This window comes from Mercurialis annua, linkage group LG2 (assembly GCF_937616625.2).
Source record: "Mercurialis annua linkage group LG2, ddMerAnnu1.2, whole genome shotgun sequence".
In the NCBI taxonomy this organism is placed as follows: Eukaryota; Viridiplantae; Streptophyta; class Magnoliopsida; order Malpighiales; family Euphorbiaceae; genus Mercurialis; species Mercurialis annua.
In genome coordinates this window covers 9,489,585-9,511,906 of record NC_065571.1, presented here as the reverse complement: position 1 = coordinate 9,511,906, position 22,322 = coordinate 9,489,585, and the positions used below count along the sequence as shown (strand labels likewise).

Sequence of the window (22,322 nt, the reverse complement as noted above, 5' to 3'; positions counted from 1 at the left end):
CTTGAATGTTTTGACCGATCTAAGCGGTCCCTTTGCAAGACTTAGAATATAGGGATTGGTACTGACAGTTGGGTCTTTCACCTGTAGCACAATTATTATACGGATCAACACGATAATATAATATACAACTACGACGGTAAAACAACATTCATACTTACATATTGCTCGAACCAAAAGGCGAATTCCCTCTCCAATTTGACTACAACTTCGGTCTGTGTAATTTCGGGGTTGAATTCATACAACTCGCCTTCAAAAACTCTTTTTACAAGAATACGAGCGAATTAATACAATTTGTATCAAATTCTTCAATACTGAACTTAAATTTGTATATTAAGACTTACTCTCTGTAAGGTTCGATTTCAGGGCAATTCAAAAGGATGTAGCTTCGGGCAGCAACATATTCAGCATCATCCAGATATCTGTTCCGACAAGCACCTACAGGTCGCCCTTTTGGTTTGAAAATATTTAATCTGTCGAAATCATCATCAACGTCCATTTCGCAAACTTCATTTCTTTGCATCCGACATGGTACCATCGGATCACCATCCTTGAAATAAAAAGATGCAAATTTTGCTGTTTCCTCCAGTAGATATCCGCTGCTAATGCTTCCTTCCACTCTGCCTTTATTCGAAACCTTATTTTTGAGTTTTCTCAGGTATCTGCATAATCATATAATTAGTTAATTTACCTAATTATCGGTTGACGAAATAGAACTTTAAATATATCACCTTTCAAACGGATACATCCAACGATACTGAACAGGTCCTGCCATCATAGCTTCGTATGGAAGGTGTACGGGGAGATGTTCCATCGAATCAAAAAAACTCGGCGGAAATATACGTTCCAACTTGCACAGTATCTTCGGGATATCAAGCTCTAATCTCTGAAGATCTGCCTTTTTCAGCGATGTGGCGGTTAACTCTCTGAAGAATATACTCAACTCTGTTAAAGGCTCCCACACTTCTGCCGGAAGAAGCTCCCGAAGAGCAATTGGCAAAAGTCGTTGCATGAAGACATGACAATCATGACTTTTCATGCCCATCATCTTTAAACTGTTTAAATCAACGCACCTAGACAAGTTGGACACGTAACCATCCGGAAACTTTAACTTTTGAATCCATTCTAACAAAATCTTTTTTAAATCTCTGTCCAAAGCATACAAAGCCTTTGGATATCTACCAGTTTCCTCATCTTGTACCAGGCCAGGACGATCATAAATTTTATTCAACTCTGCCCGAGATTTTGCCGTATCTTTCGTCTTACCAGGTACATTGAGCACGGTATTGAAAACGTTGTCAAATACATTTTTCTCAATATGCATGACATCGAGATTATGCCGGATCACATTTGTCCTCCAATACGGTAAATCCCAAAATATACTTTTTCGGTTCCAACCACGGCCTTTAGATAGTTCATCATTCGTAGCCTTAGCATCATTCTCATAGGCCCTCTTAAACCCCAAACCGTCCACCTCTGCTAACACTTCATCTCCAGTCCTCACACCTCCAAATTGATGTCTAACTTGTTTGCCTTTTCGGAATTCGGTAACATTCCGACGGAAATGGTGACCTGTAGGTAAAAACTTTCTGTGGCAATCAAACCACGATTGTTTTCCACTCTCGGGCAACGTGAAAGCCTCAGTATTTTCCATACAATGCGGACATGCCAATCTTCCTGATGTGCTCCAACCGGACAACATTGAATAAGCGGGAAAGTCATTAATTGTCCACATAAGCGCCGCCCTCATTTGAAAATTCTGCCGTTTTTGAATGTCATATGTCCGGATTCCAGATTCCCACAACTGATTCAACTCCGCTATTAACGGCTGCAGGAAAATATCCATATGGTTTTTTGGATTACCGGGTCCCGGGACAAGTATTGTTAGAAACATAAACTCATCCTTCATGCACATGCCAGGAGGCAGATTATACGGCGTCACAATAACTGGCCAGGAAGAATAATTTTTCCCAAAACTACCAAATGGTTGAAACCCGTCAGTACATAAGCCTAGCCTGATATTTCTTGTTTCGTCAGCAAAATCTGTATGCAACTCACTGAACCGTTTCCAAGCCGGAGAGTCAGAAGGATGACACATCTTCTCGTCTTCCATTTCATGTTCAGCGTGCCATGTCATATGTTTAGCTGTGGCTTTGGAAGCATACAATCTTTGCAGCCTCGGAGTTAAAGGGAAATAAAACATTTTTTTGTACGGAACGTTAGCCCTTCTTTTGGCCGAATTGCTTTTCGTTACAGGTTTCCACCGAGGAAATGTGCAAACTTTACAGTGGGTTAAATCCTCGTCCGCCCCCCAGTAAATCATACAGTTGTGGAAACAACAATCAATAACCTCGACCGGCAACCCGAGACCTTTCACCAGCTTCTTGATATTAGCAAAAATTTTCGGCATTTTGTTGTTCTCTGGAAGCAGTTCTTGTAATAAACGGCAGGTGTCATCAATCAAAGATATCGACCCCTGATGTCGACACTTAATATCCAAAATTTCAACAGATGCGGACAGGGGTGAGTGTTTGCTATTTCCGGGCCATATTTCTTCTTCTGCCGCACTCATCATATCAAAAAACTTCCGAGCTTCGTCATTCGGGGTCTCTTCCTCAAAAACTTCGGGACCAGCAGCATCAATAACCATTCTCTGACCATAGTTTAAATCTCCCCCTCCCTCATTATAGTAATCGTATTCATTAGCCGGCTGCTGAACTACAGGAGGGACATTCACCTCACCGTGGTGAATCCAGACATAGTAATCTGGAACAAACCCAGACTGCAAGACATGTAGTTTCACAACTTCGACATCTCGAAAATTTGTATTTCTACATTTTGTCCTAGAACATGGGCATTTTATCTCTTCCCCACTCATACACTCGGGATGTTGTACAGCAAAATTCACGAACACTTCAAGATTAGGGAAAAAATCAGGCGGCAGGAAGCCTCTGTCATGTCTCGTATACATCCAACTGCGGTCTGGATTCATTTCTGGAGGACGTACAATTAGGTACTGGTTCATAAGCTCAATGTAGCAAAGTCAATGTAATTGACTGCTAAAAGGGTAGGGTCCTATCCCATTCGCAAAACTGGCGCCCCATAATTCGATCACGATATATGCATGAATACGGAAAAAATATTCGGCAGCCTTCCGGCGTCGTTCCCCAGGTGCATTATATAATATAGGGTGTGTAACGCTAATTATATATTCCGTAAGGAATAAGCGTTACACAGCCTATATTAAATAGCCACCCGGAGAACATACGCCAGAAAACTACCAAATATTTTTATACCATATCCATACATATATGTTTTTTCGTGATCAAATTACGCAGACGACAGCAGTTTTACGAACTGTACACACGTACAATCCCGTGTCGTTCAATCTCTTGAACACACGGGACGGGTTTCTACGGCTAGGTAAGATTTTATTCGGTGGGAATAAAATCTTTGTTAATTAAATTTAACAGTTATTCAATTTACTCTAACAAACTAAAATGAAATACAAAAATGCAGTAACACTTACTTGTTGAAGAGCAGAACCGCAAGAGAGAAGAGATATGAATACGGTAGCCGCGATGTAAACAGACAACAATGGCTATTATAAGCGGCTATCAGAAACCGTCAGCGAGACACATACAAACCTAATACGATAGTTTTATATTAGTTTTGTAGAACACTATTAATTAAATAATTAAAGTTATACTATTAGTTACATATACTTATTGAAAATTCGGCAGAACTTCCCCGTAAAATGAGCATCACCCATTTTTCAGGGAAGTCCTGTAAGCAAACATTACATATTCCAACATAACCAACAAACCATTGCATCTAAAATTTTTCAAATTAAGAATAAATTACGTAATCAAATTAAACAATTCAATTAACTCTAATAAAACATTTAATCTAATTAAATTATAATTTATTTAAACAATAAATTAACAATTTAATTAACCTAATCATATATAATCTAATATTTAACTTGAATTTCATCAATTAATAAAATATTACTAATTACATAACCTAATTAATAACTACACCACAAACTAAAAAATAATTAAATATTGTTAACTAAACCTTAAATTGAATTGTATAATTTAATTATCTAAAATTGACTAATTTAATTAACAGTTAACATAATTAATTATTATTTAAAATAATAACATATCAAATATTTCAAAATTTAATGCAAACAATTTCAATTTAACTTAATTAAAAATTAATCTAATTAAAACTTAATCTAATTTTAATAAACCCTAATTAACAATTAACCTAATTTATTAAAGCCTAATTAACTTTTAACTTAATTTTAACCTAAATTTATTAAATCAGTAAACCTAATTAAAATCTAAAAACCTAATTTTAAATCTAATTACATCCTAATTTAAACCTAATATTAAATCTGGAAATATAATAAACAAATAAATAAATAAACAAAACCTTACCTCTAATGCAGCGGATGGTGGAAGACGGCGGAAAACGGTGCCGGCGTCGAACGGCGGAGAGGAAGCTGCTGGCAGTGGAGGACGGCAGGCTTCGTCTGGAAGAAAGAGGTGAACGGCGGTGGTTCTGCTGGCAGTGGTGAGCGGCGGGCTCGGACGACGGTGGACTGAAGAAAAGATGGAGGTGAACGGCGGCGGAGGACTGATGAAATGGGGAAGGTGAACGGCGGCGGAGGACTGATGAAAGGAAAAGAAAATAATGGGGAAAGGAAAGGGCTTCTGCCCGTTTAATGCCTAACATTAGCGACGGATATTAAATCCGTCGCTAATGTTAGACATTAAATGAAACGCAGAGTTTCATTGTTACATTAGCGACGGATTGTGAAAATCCGTCGCTAACGTAACAATGAAACTCTGCGTTTCATTTTCCTCTAGAGATTAGCGACGGATTACTACAATCCGTCGCTAAAACCGGGGGAAAAAATTGGCGGGGAAGCTCCCGCCAATTTATTTTGAGAACTTGGCGACGGACAGTATGTCTGTCGCCAAGTCCGTCGGTATTATCGAAATTAGCGACGGATTGTACATCCGTCGCTAATTTCGGTCGCTAATCGCAGGAATTCTAGTAGTGATACTTACAGGGTGATCCCAAGTGTAAGACGATATGTGATTATATTGTTGAGTCAGAAGTTCGTCATTTAGAGGTCCAGGCTGGAAGTAGTCAGGCTGATAGTGACCACCAGGGGCAGCCATTGCTACAAAAAATATGAACATAATTAATATCTTTGATAACATAAACATTTGACAAAGGGGACCTTCATTTTAAACAATCTGATTACTGAAAATAACGACATTACATTAAGTAAAATAAATACATTAAATTAACAAAAAACTAATGACATTACATAATGGGAAAGTCATGAAATTACATGAAGGAAAAAAAAGAAAATTACATGAAAGGAAAACAATGACATTACATGGCAGATTATCATTTTAGGCATCTATAATCCTATTAGTGCAAGTTCTGGCATTATGGCCCCTATTACCACATTTACTACAAAAATTTGGGCTACGATCCTCTCTATAAGTTTGATCCATTTCATTTCTAAACCGTTGATTGACTGGTCGTCCCTTCTTTCTAGCCCATTCAGGATTTGGCACAAAGGGGAGGTCGTTCGGTTTTATCCAACGCTCACGATCACGTAATGAATGAAAAACGTGACTCCAAGCTTGGATTGCGTTTTGGTTCCGATAGTGCGACCCAATGTAGTCATGAGGGTTCATATTCTCCTTTGAGCACACCGCCATAGCATGAGAGCAAGGCACCTTCAGCTGTTGAAACTTACCACACGTGCATTTCTTTTTATGGAGGTTTACTGTATGAATATTTCCGCCGGCTTGATTATGATTATTCTTCTTAGTCACCACTTCACACATCATTGTGGTCATGTCATACGGCTGGACAACATGGGTACGAGACTTGTCTCCTGCTTTTCGCAATAATTGGATGCAGATTGGCGTGTACTCAATGTCATTGTCGATCAATGACTTATAAAATTTCCAACGGGAAATGTATTTTTCGACAAGCTTATGAAAAATAGCTTCAATCATTACGGTGATAGGCAACCCTCTAATATTCTTGAGCGTCGCATTAACAGACTCAACATAATTTATTGTCATTGCATTTTGACGTTGTCCGTTGACGTTATACGCCCTTGCCCACTGATTTTTCTTCAATACTTCCTTATTCATCAAATATTTATACCCATCAGGCGATTTGATCTTCATAATTTTCATATACCGTGTGAATTTCTTTTTCTGGTAAGCACGTCCTGTACATCGCCCAAATGTTAAAAAAATTCAATTTGTCCATAATATCGCAATATACGAACATAGATTATTGAAGCGCAATGATTTTACCTGCTTTTTCTGCCAGTTTTTTCAAATCCTTATCTTTGAAATGAGTATTGAAATTACTCGCCAGATGCCTTATGCAGAACATTGTTTAGGTTAAACCCATCTCGTAATACTCGGTAAATACGAGATCGAACCTACAAGGAGTGAATTAGGAGCAATTGATGAGAATGAATTTTAGTTATGATTCCATTCGTTTAGCGAAACACAAATGGTTGAAGTTTCAAGTATCCAATTACTAATTAAGAATTCTACGAAGCACGAAATTGCAATTAAGAAATAAAGAAACACTAATTAACAAGATTTTAATTCAATAAAAGGGAAACGTCAAGGGATTGGCAATCCCACCTAGGTTATGCATTTCATGGTTGGTCAAAGAGGAAGTCACAAAGGGCCGAGTGAGGTCTAAAACGTCATTCCCGCTCTCTCGAGCCTCAAGGAATGCCAAAACCGCTAACTAATCATCTAATCATCACCAAGCTCACTCTCGTGTTACAAGGCAAAACCAAATTATTAAGTAACGATTAATCAATCCACTCTAGAGCCACCTTGGTTCAAACCCACTCTCGTGGCGCTCTAAAACCTAGGTTTTCAATCCTATTATTCAATCTAATCAACCACCTCTCGGTGTATCAATAGAACTTTAAACATGCTTAAGGTAGCTAATCCTAAGCAAGTAATAAGCAATAGGAGTGAAACATAAACATACACCACTAAGAGCCAACCAAATCATACAACCCTAGGTATTCATACCAACCCCCTAACAAGGTGATTTAGCCACTCATACTTAAATTAACACAAGCAATTGAAAAATAAGAAAAATAGAACATTATCAAGTAAGAAGAATTACCTTAATTAAATAAGTAGAACAAACAACCATAAAGATAATGAAGATTCACAATAAGTAAGCTTGTAATAAAATGAAGATCTTGTTCTCACAAAGCAAACAAAACTTTCATTCAAGCTCCAACAATGGAGGAATCTCCAAGAAGATGGTAGCAAATCTAAAAGAGGTAAAAACTAGAGAACAATCAAAATGTCTACAACTTGTCTATACCCTAAAAAAGATAAGGTGCTATTTATATGGGTTACAAATGAGGTAAACAAAGGACACCCTTCTAAGGAGTGTTGGGCCTAAAATGGAAATTGAGCCCTTGAGTTTTGTCTTGTCTCAAAATTCAAATTCTGAGCTTCTTTTTAAGGGGCTCGATCGAGCCATCCACTTAAGAGGGAGGGCTCGATCGAGCCTTATGCCTTGAGGAACTTTCTGGACAACTTTGTTCATAGGGCTCGATCGAGCCTTCCTTCATAAGTGAAGGGCTCGATTGAGCCCTTCCTTTAAAGTCTCATTTCTCGCTCGTTTCTTTGCTCTTTCAACTCGCTCCTATTCCGATACTTGATTTCTTCCTTCTTTAAGCTCAAAACACTTCACGTTGCTTCATTTTACCCGAAACGCTAATACACATAATAAGTACACTAATACGGGGAAAAAGCGCTTCAAAGTATACTAAAAGCAAGCGAAAACAACTCCTAATTATAGGTGTAAAATGCACCTATCAAACATGTGAGAAACACCGGCCCACTCCGGACGCTTCAAAACAGCTACTATTCCACCAGCGCGATCCGAAATAATTGCCACTTTTCTTTCCTTGATAACATGCTCCCGTAGATGACTCAAAAAATATTCATAGCTTGCTGCGCTCTCCGATTCGACAAGTGCAAAGGCAAGTGGAGTTATGTGATTGTTTCCATCTATTGCCGACGTAATCAACATGGTCATTGTGTATTTTCCGTACAAATGAGTCCCGTCGACGAATAGCACAGGCTTTAAAAAAGCAAATCCAGCTGTCATCGGGTAGAAGGTCCAAAACATTCTGCGAAACATTCTCACTCGGGGATTTATCGATTGGTTTGTGTGAATTGGATCGCCTGTTAAATAGAATTTTAACATAATTAGTGACGGCACCTAATTGTCTTGGCATGGAAAAATTAAATACAGATTGTGCTTAAAAACGTACCTTCTGCATGCTAGAATGATTCGGGATTTGTGAACTTCACATTGGCCATGAAGCTACAAACTTCAGCAAAAGAGTCATTCCAGTTCCCGTAAACGCTGCATATTGCCTTCTCCTTAGCTAACCAAGTTCTTTTATATGTAGGCATTACAGAAAATCTTTCCCAAATACCAGCTAGGAACGTCTTGATGCGTATGTCGCGTTGTTCCAACACCTGGTCCTTGATAAATTCTACTATTCGACTGGACCTAAAGTTTCGATGGTCGCGACCTATCATAAAATGATCGCACATGTGTGGCCCTTTATATTTTGTCAGGGTCCATGTATGATTTGCTTGTAGCTTAGTTGCTCGCAACCACCATCCGCAGCTTTCGTTGTGTCGGCAAACCAACACGATTGTCTTGGGGGTAGTCCGATGAAACTGGTGCTCCTTCCTCATAGCCATTGAATAAGCGGTTGCATAGGTCTGAACAGCATCGCGGCTTTTGAAGGTCATCCCCGTTTGAAACTCCATTCCAGGCTGCCAAGTAAAATTTGGGGTCTCACCCTCATTCAAGTCAACTACAAAATCGTCAACATTTACACGACGAACGTGTTCAGGGAGCTGCGACTGGTACTGAGTTTGTTCTCCCAAATTGGCCACTTCTAACTCGGCGTCGATGTCTCCTGCATCATCTTCGTCGCTCCCGTAAAAGTGTTCGTCTTCGTCCTCGTCACTGCTCCTTACTGACTCACTGTCCCATTCTGACTCACTCGAATAGCTTAACTCCAATTGATCCAGCAAAATTTCAGTTCCAGCCAAAATTTGGTACTCAACGTAAAACTCCATAATTCGTAGATTCGGACATCTCAGTGATCGGTTAGTATTCCAAATAAATGGTTATTGTCCTGCACTAAAAAGAGTGCGTACGAATCTACTTCACCCCTTACAAATTTAGGCAGTCTGAATAAAATTTATGTAATCTCCACTTCTGAGTTAGTGGAGTTCGGTCCACTACAAACTGCTCTTTTACAAATGTTAACCAATTCATCGAACTTCATTCGTTCACTGAGTGACATCTCCACTCGACAACCACCGTGATATTCTACTCCACGGGGGGAGTTTACAATTTGCCCATCGAACCATATCAGAAAGGATACATTGAGTGTCGACATTACTACACATTTTTTTACAAAAAGTTAATTATCTATTTTTAGTATTTGTTCACAAATTATGGTAACGATTTTATATACAAATCATCATTTAATCACATTTTACTAGCAATAAATAATTATAACAATTATTTCTAATATTTTACTAAAAATATAAAATTAATTTCACTTTTAACGATTATAATTTCTTAATATTTTTAAAGTTAAATAAAATAGAAAAATACTCATACATCGACTAATTCCTAACATTTTACTAAAATGCAATTAATTTTTATCATTATCCACTATGCTACACTTTTTGAATTATAACTTCTTTTTTTTTTTTAAAGTATACCTGATTCTAGCACTTTATTAGCAATTTTTATTTAATATCATTTTTAACAATTATAATACTTACCATTTTATAGACACTATATAATAAATTAATAATTTTCACAGTTACAGTTTTCTAATATTCTTAAATATTAAAATAATATACTAAAAAATTTAATATTTTATCTATATTTGATTAATTTTAGTATTCACAATTACAATAAATTTTCTAACATTACTTAAATTGAAATTAATTTGTAACATCTAATTAACAATTTATATTCAAACTAAAATAAATAAAATATTCACTAACCTCTTGTAGTCCTCAAGCAAATCGTACGCTGTCCCTATTATTTCAACGCCTTGCTCCGATATTTGTAAAATATAAAATTGTAAATTTAAACAAAAAAAATAAATAAGGGAATAGTTTTTTTCTAAAATATTACATAGTAAGAAAAAAAAATGTTTGTGTGGCATGACATCCGGTTGTGCTGAAAATGCACATCCGGATGCCAATATAAAGAAAGATGTCCGCAAGTCATACTTGCGAACACCTTTAATAAAGGCGTCTGATTCCCATGTGGGAGCATGTCTGGTCTGATTACCACATGGGAATTAGAACTGATTTCCATGTGGGAATCAGTTTGATCCCTGACTCGTCAGGGGTCAAAATTTTTTTGTCTTAAGGGGATTTTTGCTTGAATTCGCAAGTATGACTTGCGGATTCAAGCAAAAGACACTAAATAGGAATAAGTTTTTTATGGGGCAGTTTTTTTGGAAAAAAATCTTTATTATTAAGCTTTTTTTTCTTTAGGATGACATGTGATTTTATCGTTCATTTTAATGAAGACTGCTAATGGAGTTAATATTATCAGTACCTTTTCATTTTTTGAACATTATAATTTAGTACACATACTTGTATCTGCAATAACTTTTTAATAGTGATGGTATAATACTATTAAGGCTTAATTGCATAAAAAATTACGAACTTTCGCGTGTTTTTAGTATTTAACATAATCTTTTTTTCTTGGCATAAAAAATCAGCAACTTTCATTTTTTCGCATATTTGTTCAGAGGATGTGAAACGGCGCCGTTTTGAATGTTAAACGGGGCCGTTTTGTGCTAAAACGGCGTCGTTTTGCGCTTAATTTTTCAAAGAAAACAGTTATGAGGACGAATATACCAAACAATGAAAGTTGATGATTTTGTATGCCAAGAAAAAAAAATTATGTTAAATACCAAAAACACGCAAAAGTTGGTGATTTTTGGTGCAATTAAGCATATATTAAATGTTTACAGTTTTATTTTTAATTTTGATTCTTATAATATACTTGTCTTTATTATTTGTTTGTACTATTGTATTTTCTTTAAATAATATGAATGGAATTACTCTTCTAGATATCTTCGATAATAGAAATGAAAATAAGTCATTATCAAATGAAAAATAGGGCCGAGAATCGTCCTAGTTAAATAAAAATGAGAATTAAAATCGTTCTTAATAAATAGGAAAGGAGATAAAATTAAATTGTCTTAATAAAATAAAATTGAGGATGAAAGTCGTCCTCGATAAATAGTTATGGGGATGAAAACCGTCCATATTAAATGGGGATGCAATTAGTCCCTATTAAATGGGAACGATAGTGGTCCTTATGTAAGGGGACAAATATCGTCTCCAAAGTTAGGGACAAAAGTCGTCCCCATTTTTGGGACGATTTTTCTTTTTTTCTCCCCTAAATGATAGGGGATGGAGGCAATAGGGATAGTGTATAGGGATCAATTTAATTGTCCTAAAAATATAGAGGACCATTTTACATTATCACCAATTAAATTAGGGAAAAGTTGAAAAATACTTGATTTTGTTAAAATAATCTCAAAAATACTTATGTTTGTTTTTATTTGCGGACAATACTTACAAAAAAAAATAAATTGCACCTAGCACTTGATTTAATAAAAACATTAAACCTAACACTTAAAATCTTATTTCTCTAAACCCTACACCCTAAAACATACTAAACCCTAAAACATACTAAACCCTAAACCCTAAATCATGCTAAATTCTAAACCCTAAACTCCAAACCCTAAACCCTAAATCATGCTAAACCCTATATTTTAAATTTTAAACCCTAAACCCTAAATCATGCTAAACCCTAAACCCTAAATTATGCTAAACCACTACTAGAAAACAGCAAATTAGCGACGGAAATTTGCGACGGACGTCTGATCCGTCGCTAATTTGCTGTTTTTGCGACGGAATCCACGACGGACTTCAAATCCGTCGCAAAAACCTTCAATTTCTTGGCGGGAGCGTGCCCGCCATTTTTGCGACGGAAATTCCGTCGCTAATGGGTCGCTAAAATGGCGGGCTTTGAAGGCGCCAAAAGATTTAGTCCAAAATTAGCGACGGATTTCTAAATCCGTCGCTAATGGACCTGATATTCAAAACGATGCGTTTAGGCATCTAATTTAGCGACGGAATAAATGTATCCGTCGCTAAATTAGATGCCTAAACGCATCGTTTCATTTATTACAATAATTAGCGACGGATTTCGCAATCCGTCGCTAATTATCGTAATAAATGAAACAACTAACCTATCATTTTCATTTTCACTTTCTTCTCCCTCTTCAGCCGCCGACCGCCGTTACTCTCCTCCCTCCAATCTCCTCTTCAGCGCCGTCCTCGCCAGCCGCCGTCAACTGTTCCTCGTCGCCTCCTCGCCACTCCTGCTCCTCGCCGCCAGCGGTTGTCCTCCTACTGCCACCTTTATTTCTGCCGGCCAACAACTCCTCCAGCCGCCGACCGCCGCCCTCGCTTCCTACCGCCGCCGTCGCTTCCTCTCCTCCCTATTTCCGGTAAGCTAATTAATCAAATTAATAATTGTTATTAATTTTATTAGTTTAGTTAATTAGTTTAATAAATAGTATTATTATTGAAAATTAGATTAGTTTAGGTTAAATTAGATTAGTTTATGGTTAATTTTCAGTTTTAGGGTTAATTGAATGATTTTAATTTTCTGATTTAGGTTAAATTAGATTAATTTTCTGTTTTAGGTTAGTTTTTTGTTAAATTAATGTAAATTATATTAGTTTTGAGGTTAATTTTCTATTTTAGGTTAAATTAATTTATATATATTAGTTTTGTGGTTAATTAATTTTATGTTTTGTAATTTATATTCAAATTAGGTTAAATTATTACAATAACATATGTTGATTTTTTGTTTAGTTAAATTATATGTTTGTTTAAATAGTTGTTTACTTGTTAGGTTAAATTAGATTAAATTTTTAACTTATATTTGAATATTTTTAAGTTAAATTAGATTAAAATTGTTTAGGTTAAATTAGATTAAAATTATTAAAATAAATTAATTAGTTGTGGTAACATAGTTTATGTATTGTTAGTTTTGTTTATTGTGATTTGCTTGTAGGACTTCCCTGAAAAATGGGTGATGCTCATTTTTAGGGGAAGTGCTGCCGAATTTTTAGTAGAAATTTGTTATTAATACGTGTTTTTATTTAATATGATAGGTTTGCATTCTCTAACAGTTGCTGATAGCCCTTGATAGCCGCGCACCGTAGTTCCAAGTGATCCGAGCGTTTCACCTTCTATTTGCGGTTCTGCCCTTCAACAAGTAGGTTTTATCGCTTATTTTGATTTATTTTAATTGAAATAGCTTTTATTTACAATATTCAACCTAAATAAACCTCGATTTTATTCCCACCGAATAAAATCGTAAACCTAGCCGTAGAGTTCCCGTCCCGTGTGTTCAAGAGATTGAACGACACGGGATTGTACAGTTTGTACAGTTCGCAAAACTTGTGCTTCCGTAACTCGATCACGAAAAACCATATATGTCTAGTAGCGGTAGAAAAATATTCGGTTGTTTTCCAGCGTTTGTTCTCCGGGTGGATGTTTAGTATATGTTTTGTAACGCTTATTCCTCGAGGAATATATAATTAGCGTTACAACGCATATACTAAATATCGCACTAAAGGAGAACGACGCCGGAAGGCTGCCGAATATTTTTCTCCGTTGCTAGGCATATATCGTGGCCGAGTTACGGGGCGCCTGTTTTGCGAATGGGATAGGGCCCTACCTTTTCAGCAGTCAATTACATTGACTTTGCTTATCTCGAGTGAAAACCCCACCTCTAATTATCCGCGCTACAGAAATGGAGACGGACCGCAGTTGGATGTACAGGAGCCACACAAACGGGCTGCTAACCACAGGGTATAAGGAGCATGTGAAGGAGTTTGTCCGGTTTGCATTACGGCATCCGGCTTGTATGAGTGGGGTACAGATAAAATGCCCCTGCCCTAAGAGAGGTTGTCGAAATACAAGCTATCGGGATGTCGATGAGGTGGAATTCCATTTATTGAAGAATGGGTTCGTGAAAGGTTACCAAGTATGGGTTTTTCATGGCGAGGGGAGCGTTTTGAATCCCCCTCCCCTTGCACAGTTACCGGAGCAGGATGTTGAGTTCGACTATGAAGATGAGGGGCCAGGTGAGTTCAGTTCCGCTCAAAGAATGATTCTTGATGCGGCCGGTCCAGAAATAACGTTTCCTGAAGATGAGCTCCCGAATGCTGAAGCTCAAATTTTTTATGATATGATGCGTGCGGCTGAAGAAGACATATGGCATGGGAATAGCAGACACTCTCCATTTTCTGCATCTGCTAAAGTGATGGAGATCAAGTGTCGACATAAGGGTTCAGTAGCTTTAGTTGACGACGTATGCGGATTGATACAGGAGCTGCTCCCGGAGGACAACAAGATGCCAACGAATTTTGCTAAAATTAAGAAGCTGGTGAAAGGTTTGGGGTTGCCGGTTGAGGTTATTGACTGTTGTTTTTATAACTGTATGATTTATTGGGGGGAGGACGCGGATCTAACGCGCTGCAAAGTTTGCAATTATGCGCGGTGGAAACCTGTGACCCACGGAAAATCCACAAAAAGAAAGGCTAACGTGCCATATAGTAAAATGTTCTATTTTCCAATAACTCCGAGGCTACAGAGGTTGTACGCTTCGAAAGCCACTGCTCGGCATATGACGTGGCACGCAGACCACGAGATGGATGGTGATAAGATGTGCCACCCGTCCGACTCTCCGGCTTGGAAACGTTTTAGTGAACTGCATTCTGAGTTTGCCGATGAAGGGAGAAATATCAGATTAGGCTTATGCTCCGATGGGTTTCAGCCATTTACCAATTTTGGGCAGCAGTATTCCTCGTGGCCGGTCATTTTGACGCCGTACAATCTCCCCCCAGGCATGTGCATGAAGGATGAGTTTATGTTTTTAACGGTTTTGGTACTGGGGCCTAGAAACCCAAAACACCTAATGGATATCTTCCTACAGCCGCTGATTGCAGAGTTGAACCAACTGTGGGAATGTGGAGTCCAGACATATGACGTTCATAAGCGTCAGAATTTTCAACTAAAAGCGGCTCTTATGTGGACAATAAATGACTTTCCCGCTTATTCTATGTTGTCTGGTTGGAGCACTGCTGGTAGAAAAGCATGCTCGTACTGCATGGAAAACACCGATGCATTCACACTGGATAAAAGCGGTAAACAATCGTGGTTTGATTGCCATCGCAAGTTTTTGCCTCCGAATCACCAATTCCGTCGAAATGTTACTGATTTCCGTAAAGGGAAACGAGAGGTCGGGAAAAGGTTTGCAGGGGTGAGAACTGGAGATGAACTGTTAGCAGAGATTGATCGACTGGGGTTTAAGAAGGCATTTGAGCCTGGTGCGAAAGTTACTAATGCATTACTGTCAAAAGATCATGGGTGGAATAAAAAAAGTATCTTTTGGGATTTGCCTTATTGGAGAACGAATGTAATACGTCACAATCTCGATGTCATGCACATTGAGAAAAATGTCTTCGATAACATTTTTAATACCGTTCTCAATGTCCCCGGGAAAACAAAAGACCATGCAAAATCTCGTGAAGAGTTGAACGACATCTGTGATCGGCCAGGGTTAGCTAAAGATCCGGCAACTGGGAGATTTCCAAAGGCAATGTATGCTTTGGATAGGGATTCAAAACGAGTTTTGCTTGAGTGGATTCAGAAAATAAAGTTTCCAGACGGGTACGCGTCAAACTTGTCTAGATGTGTTGATCTAAAGGGGCTGAAAATGCATGGAATGAAAAGTCATGACTGCCATGTTTTTATGCAACGACTTCTGCCAATCGCTCTTCGGGAGCTACTTCCGAAAAATGTGTGGGAGCCTCTAACAGAGTTAAGTATCTTCTTCAGGGAGTTAACTTCCACGTCACTGTCACAGGAAGATCTAAACCGTATGGAAACTGAGATCCCAAAAATCCTGTGTAAGTTGGAACGTATATTTCCACCCAGCTTTTTTGACTCTATGGAGCATCTTCCCGTGCATCTTCCGTATGAAGCTATGATGGCAGGACCGGTTCAGTATCGCTGGATGTATCCATTTGAAAGGTAATCAATTAGTCATGGTTTTTTCTCGAATCCATCTGTTCATATTACTAATATTAATATCCGGTTACAGATATTTGAGGAAATTGAAAAAAAAGGTCACTAATAAAGGCAGGGTCGAAGGGAGCATTAGTAGTGGATATCTGCAAGAAGAAATCGCTAAATTTGCATCCTATTATTTTGCTGAAGGCGATCCGATGTTACCCGTGCGTTTGGGAAGAAATGAAACTTGTGATATGGATATCGATGAAGATGCCGACAGACTGGGAATATTTAAACCTAAGGGAAAGCCGTTGCGTGGTAGCGGCAGGAGATATCTTGAAGACGATGAGATCATCGCTGCTCGGACCTATGTTCTTCTGAATTGTTCCGAAATCGAAGATTATCGAAGGTAAGCATTTAAATATAGTGTAATATTTCACATATTTGCTAGAATTTGATTTAGTTTGGGCCTTTTCCATTTAAAGGGTTTTTGTGGCCGGATTGCGCGAAAGGAACAGTGACATAAGTGAAACAGAAATTGAAAGAGTGCTTGAAAGTGATTTCGCCTCTTGGTTCGAACAATATGTACGTATCTTATAACAATGGACTTCCATTTTAATAATAAGGTTTATAAATCTTACAAATTTCTAACTACCCACAGGTGAAAGATCCAACTGTCTGTACTAATCCGTTTATTCTGAGTCTCGCAAAGGGACCGTGTAGAAAGGTCACCACATATAAGGGATACTATGTAAATGGCTTCAAATTTCTGACTCAGGAATATGGGCAGGATCAACTTACAATGAATAGCGGTGTGTGCGTAAGGGGAACAGAATATGTTGAGGGTGAAAATGACTTTTATGGAGTGCTAACGGACATAATTGAGTTAGAGTATCCAGCTCTACCAATGAAGCAGACCGTCATTTTCAAATGCGAATGGTTCGACCCTACGGATACAGGCATGGACACTACCAATCGATACAACTTGGTAGATGTTAATCACAGACGCAGGTACAATAAATACGAACCGTTCATTTTGGCAGAACAGGCCGACCAAGTTCACTTCCTTCCATATCCAAGTAGAAAACGGGACAAAGTAAATTGGTGGGCAGTTTGCAAAATTAAGGCACGATCAGAACTTGACATGCCCGATGCAATTATCCCGGCCTTTCAAGATGACATTGAAGAAAATCCCCTTATAGTTGAAACGGACGACAATCCCACAAATTTAGCTGACCTGAATGAGGTGGCGGACGAAGATGCGTTGCAAATCCCTCCTGCTGAAGATGAAGAAGAAGAATTTCCGCCATCCTCATCAGACGAAGATGAAGAACAACTTGACTGACGTATTTGATATTTTTGCAGTTTTTGTTAGTTGTATTCATTTATTATTGTAATGAATTAGTTATATTATTAAATGTATTAATTAATTTAAATATATGAAATTGTTAACAATTAAAATGTATTTTTTTATAATGTATTTTTCTGTAATGTTTTGTTATAATTGTTAAATTGTTATATGTGGAATGAAACATATTTTAATGTCTGCAGGTATGAGAGGGCAGGGTGGTTCAGGTGATCCGACTAGAGGTCGGGGACGTCGGGGTAACCCAGCTAGAGGTCGTGGTCGGGGTAACCCAGCTGTGCGTGCCCCTGTTGAGGATATCCCTGTTCAGGATCAGCAGCAGGAGGTGGAGGCGGCACCCCCCGTTCAGCCCCGACAGCCAGGAGAGCCCCCTGCAGAGCTGGATGATCAGGGGAGGGCACTGTGTTTCCCAGACGCCAGCAGGTAAGAATGTAAATTGTTAGTTTAATTTTTTTTATCGTTTTGCTATAGAAAGTAATAAAAGTTTGCTGTAACCTCGCAGGGAGAGGCTGTTGAACTCTGGACCAGTCTCCCGATCTATGCGGGAGATCTTTAGAAAGTGCTGGTTCGAGAATGGGCGAGCCTGGCGGTTTCTGACTCCAGAGCAGAGAGATTTCTATTGGGAGGAATTTAAGGTAATAAATTGTTAATTTTAAAGTTTGATTTTAGGCTAACGCAAAATTACTAACTCAAACTTGGTGTTTATGTTTTGCAGAAGGAATACTGGTGGGATACGGCGGATTACAGCGACGACGTCATCAAAGGTGTATTCATGACGCATGCTGCCAACCGATACAAGGACGTTATTCACAGGATGAGAGAGAAGGACGGAAAACATACCTCGATCAGCCAAGATATCTGGGATTCCTGGCAGGCCGTCTGGGCGTCAGAGGACGAGAAGAAGAAGTCCGATGTAGCTCGCGCTAATCGGATGAGCGAGCCTGCTGGAGCCGGTTCCGGACCAGTACGCCACACAGGGGGATCCCGTTCCGCCATCAGACATATGGATGTGTTGGTTTGTTTCTAGAATTCTTTTTTTATTTATAACTATCTTTTATTTTCTGATTTTCTGATGAACTAACAAATTGTTTATTATTCTTTTAGGCTGACGAGCTCGGCCGCAAGCCTACCGCAACAGAGCTGTATACTCGGATGCACTCCACGAAAGCTGATAAGGGTGTCATGGTAGACAAGAGGGCCCAAGACATGAGTGTAAGTCATAAACAATCTAATTTTAGTAGTTGTTTTACTTTACTCAAGTGTTAGATTAAATTAGTGTAAAATGTGTTTTAATTTAAATTGTAAATGTTAGATTAGGTGTGTTAACAGCCGGTGGGTTGTATATGAAATCTATATGTTTGCAGGATGTCCCTGAAAAATGGGTGTTGATCAAATTATAGAGGAAATGCTGCCGAATTTTCGTTAGGATTTATACTTACATTTCATATGTTATACGTTTTAATTAGCCGTTATGTGATATATATGTTTTTCAATCTTTTTGTAGGATGCAATTGCTCAGAGACTTGCTGCTGCATCGCAGCCGCCGACCGGAGAGGGTGGTTCGTCTAACACAGCAGAAGTCGACGAGACGCAGCTATTTCTGGATATCGAGGGCGTCAACAAGAAGCGGCGTGTCTACGGGTTGGGTTCAGCGACTAGTGCCTACGTGGATACGACGACGTCTAGTAGGGCGAGGACCAGGTCCACACAGTCACAGCGAACTGAGGAGGAGATCGAGCGGCGTGTGCGGGCGGGGATCCAGGACAGACTGCGCCAGATTACCACTGAGGTGGAGGATCTCCGTGCCCAGCAGGCGAGAACCAATGAGAGGATGGCCGAGATTATTCAGGCCGAGATGGTGAAGATGATGCAGACTCTTCCTCCGCAGTATCGCCCACCCCCAGGTCCTTCAGACGATGACGACACTCCGACTTTGTAGTGTCACGTTTGTATTTCTGACATTTTGTATTTTGTCACTTTTATACATTTTGTGTTATCTTGTTTTGTATATTTTCTTACGATATGTAAAATATAACATGTTTTTATATGAAATCGGTCGTTTTTGGAAATTGAGTTTTAATGAGAGTTGCAAATAATAGATTTTACAGATTTTAATCGTCGTGAATTGAATAGGAAAAACGGACGGAAAATAGATAATTTTGTCCAAATTGCGACAACAATTTGCGACGGACTCAATTCCGTCGCAAAATGGTACAAGTTTGCGACGGAATCAATTCCGTCGCAAATATTGACAATTTGCGACGGACTCAATGTCGTCTCCCAAATTGTCAATATTTGCGACGGAATTGATTCCGTCGCAAATTGTTTAAATCCGTCGCCAATACGTCTCCTTTTTCATTTTTTGGGAGACGACATTGGCGACGGTGTGTTTGGTTATGGCGACGGGCTGGCCGTCGCCATATTTGCGACTCTCTGGTCGCTAATATTTTAGCGACCAGATCATTTGCGACGGACTTAGTCCGTCGCAAATCCGTCGCAAATACACATTTGCGACGGAATATGAGTGATTTGCGACGGAATTGTCCGTCGCAAAATCACTGAAATCCAGTAGTGAACCCTATATCCTAAATCTTAAACACTAAACCCTAAATCATGCTAAACCCTAACCCTAAAATCATAAACCCTAAACCCTAAATCATGCTAAACCCTAACCCTAAAATCATAAACCCTAAAACCTAAATCATGCTAAACCCTAATTCCAAAATCATAAACCCTAAACCCTAAAATCTTAAAATCTAAATTCTAAATTTTAAAAAAATGGAGTTAAATGTTGGATGAATAAAAAAATGGAGTTAAATGTTGGATGAAATAAAAAGGTTGGGTTAAGTGTTGGATGAAATAAAAATATGAAATCAAATGCTGGATGAAATAAAAAGGTGGAATCAAGTGCTAGATAAAATAAAAAAATGAAATCAAGTGTTGACAGAAAAAAAAAAGATGCTCAAGTATTTTTGGAATTATTTTTGAGAATCAAGTGCTGAGTCTAATTTCCTCATTAAATTAAGCTCACCCATCGATCAAAGAAATTTGTAAAGAATAAGGTATAATCCAAAATATTCCCAACTTTTTAATTTGGTTAACTGAACTTTAATTTTGTTTCTACGAGAGATTTTCAGACAAAAGATACGTATGTAACAGCCATATTTTACTTTTTGTTTTTACCTAAAATTTTGATATGTTTGTATAATTTTTCCTAATATTCCATGTTGAATTGAAATTATGTATTTTTAACTATTTCTTAGAAAAATACAAATAAAAAACGATTTTTCACATGGCAAAATCCACATGTCTTGTTCGGAAATTCTATGTTGACATGAAATTCAAATTTAATAAATCAAAATTCGATTACCAAAATATAGTAAAATGATACCCTCATAATCAATTATTGTATAATATTTATCTAAGAAAGTAAAATTTACTTATGTTTTACTAAGAAATAAAATTTATAAAAAAAGTTGAACCTTAAACTTTTCAAAATATGATATAAAAATAAAGAAAAATATTTTATTTTCTGAAAAAATATAGGATTAACCCATCCTAAAACCCCTAAAATATACATTTTTTTTTAAAAACCCCCTCAAACTTCAAATTAGCTGTTTCTAACCCCTATTTTTTTTATTTTTCATATTTATAGGCCCTTCGATGGATGTCTTTGTAAAGGACATCCATCGAAAGGCCTATAAATACAGAAAAATAAATAATGGGGGCAGAAAGAGTTAATTGAAGTTGAAGGGCTTTTAAAAAAAAACGTATACTTTTGAGGCCTTTTTTATGGAATATTTCAGAGGCCTTAAAATGAGTGAATCCATATTTTATTTATATAAATTAAATTTATATTTGATTCTTTCTTCTACATTATGTCAATGTTATTTAATATTTCAGATAAAATTTTGACATATCTTATAAATTTTTAATGTTCAAAAATCAAACAAGCAGATCCCTTATCACTTTTTTTTTTGAGAATAATGAAAATTTCATTAATAGAGAAATAAAAATACAACTTGATCAAATATTGAATAAATCAATACATTCAAGAAGTACAATAATAGAACATCAGTAAAATAACAGAAAATCATATCTAATTTCTTCAATCGCATTGACGGAACTCTTTGAATATGCAACTCGGCGATCCGTCCGCTCTACTCGAAGGTTATTTTAAACCACAAATCAACTCTTTGGTGTTTGAATGAGTCCGATTAAGAGAATATTAAAAATAAGATTTCTACTGATAGCACTTCAGATCTGAGCTTCGTAGATAATTCCATCAAGAAAATAGCAAAACCCATAAAGGATAATAGCCAGATCTCCACAAAGGAAAACAAAACATCCATAAAGGAAGAAAGAAAAATACCAACAGATCACAGATCTGTGATTATTGATGCAAAATAAACTAAATATGAGATTTGAATAGAAAACGAAAAGGTAGGGAGGTGATTTTGAACCAAAAAAATGGCCAAAATCACCTCCCTTTTGTTGCGGCTAGGGTTTCTGAAAAGAAAGAGAGAGTTTAGAGAGATGAGAGAGAGTTTTCCTTTATCATTTTTTACCTGTCCGAAAAATAGGTGTTTATAGAGACGATAGGGATTTTCGATAGTCTACCGACATTTTTTTATCTCTCTAATGACGACTCTAAATCTGATGCGATAATGACGGTTAAAAGATCAAATTAA

At 37.6% G+C, this 22,322-nt stretch overlaps 4 protein-coding genes across 4 annotated transcripts; 2 read left to right on the top strand and 2 right to left on the bottom strand.

Annotated features, from left to right (window-relative positions):
* LOC126670420 (uncharacterized) lies at positions 1 to 1,088 on the bottom strand. The gene is made up of 3 exons (XM_050364140.1): positions 729 to 1,088; positions 159 to 659; positions 1 to 81 (listed from the first exon to the last, which is right to left on the bottom strand). The coding sequence occupies exons 1-2, from the start codon at positions 1,043 to 1,045 to the stop codon at positions 338 to 340; spliced, it is 639 nt and encodes a 212-aa protein (XP_050220097.1). The 5' UTR covers positions 1,046 to 1,088; the 3' UTR covers positions 1 to 81; positions 159 to 337.
* Positions 1,089 to 5,427: 4,339 nt separating this feature from the next.
* LOC130015091 (uncharacterized) lies at positions 5,428 to 6,444 on the bottom strand. The gene is made up of 2 exons (XM_056104619.1): positions 6,363 to 6,444; positions 5,428 to 6,274 (listed from the first exon to the last, which is right to left on the bottom strand). The coding sequence occupies exons 1-2, from the start codon at positions 6,442 to 6,444 to the stop codon at positions 5,436 to 5,438; spliced, it is 921 nt and encodes a 306-aa protein (XP_055960594.1). The 3' UTR covers positions 5,428 to 5,435.
* A 6,947-nt stretch (positions 6,445 to 13,391) lies between these two features.
* Positions 13,392 to 22,322, top strand: LOC130015089 (uncharacterized). The gene is made up of 9 exons (XM_056104617.1): positions 13,392 to 13,461; positions 17,817 to 18,054; positions 18,134 to 18,266; positions 18,347 to 18,646; positions 18,736 to 18,843; positions 19,136 to 19,535; positions 21,287 to 21,367; positions 21,893 to 22,020; positions 22,215 to 22,322. Exons 2-9 carry the CDS (start codon positions 17,819 to 17,821, stop codon positions 22,320 to 22,322), a joined length of 1,494 nt encoding a protein of 497 aa, XP_055960592.1. The 5' UTR covers positions 13,392 to 13,461; positions 17,817 to 17,818.
* Positions 14,002 to 17,594, top strand: LOC130015090 (uncharacterized). The gene is made up of 5 exons (XM_056104618.1): positions 14,002 to 16,286; positions 16,357 to 16,674; positions 16,751 to 16,850; positions 16,927 to 17,528; positions 17,585 to 17,594. The coding sequence occupies exons 1-5, from the start codon at positions 14,002 to 14,004 to the stop codon at positions 17,592 to 17,594; spliced, it is 3,315 nt and encodes a 1,104-aa protein (XP_055960593.1).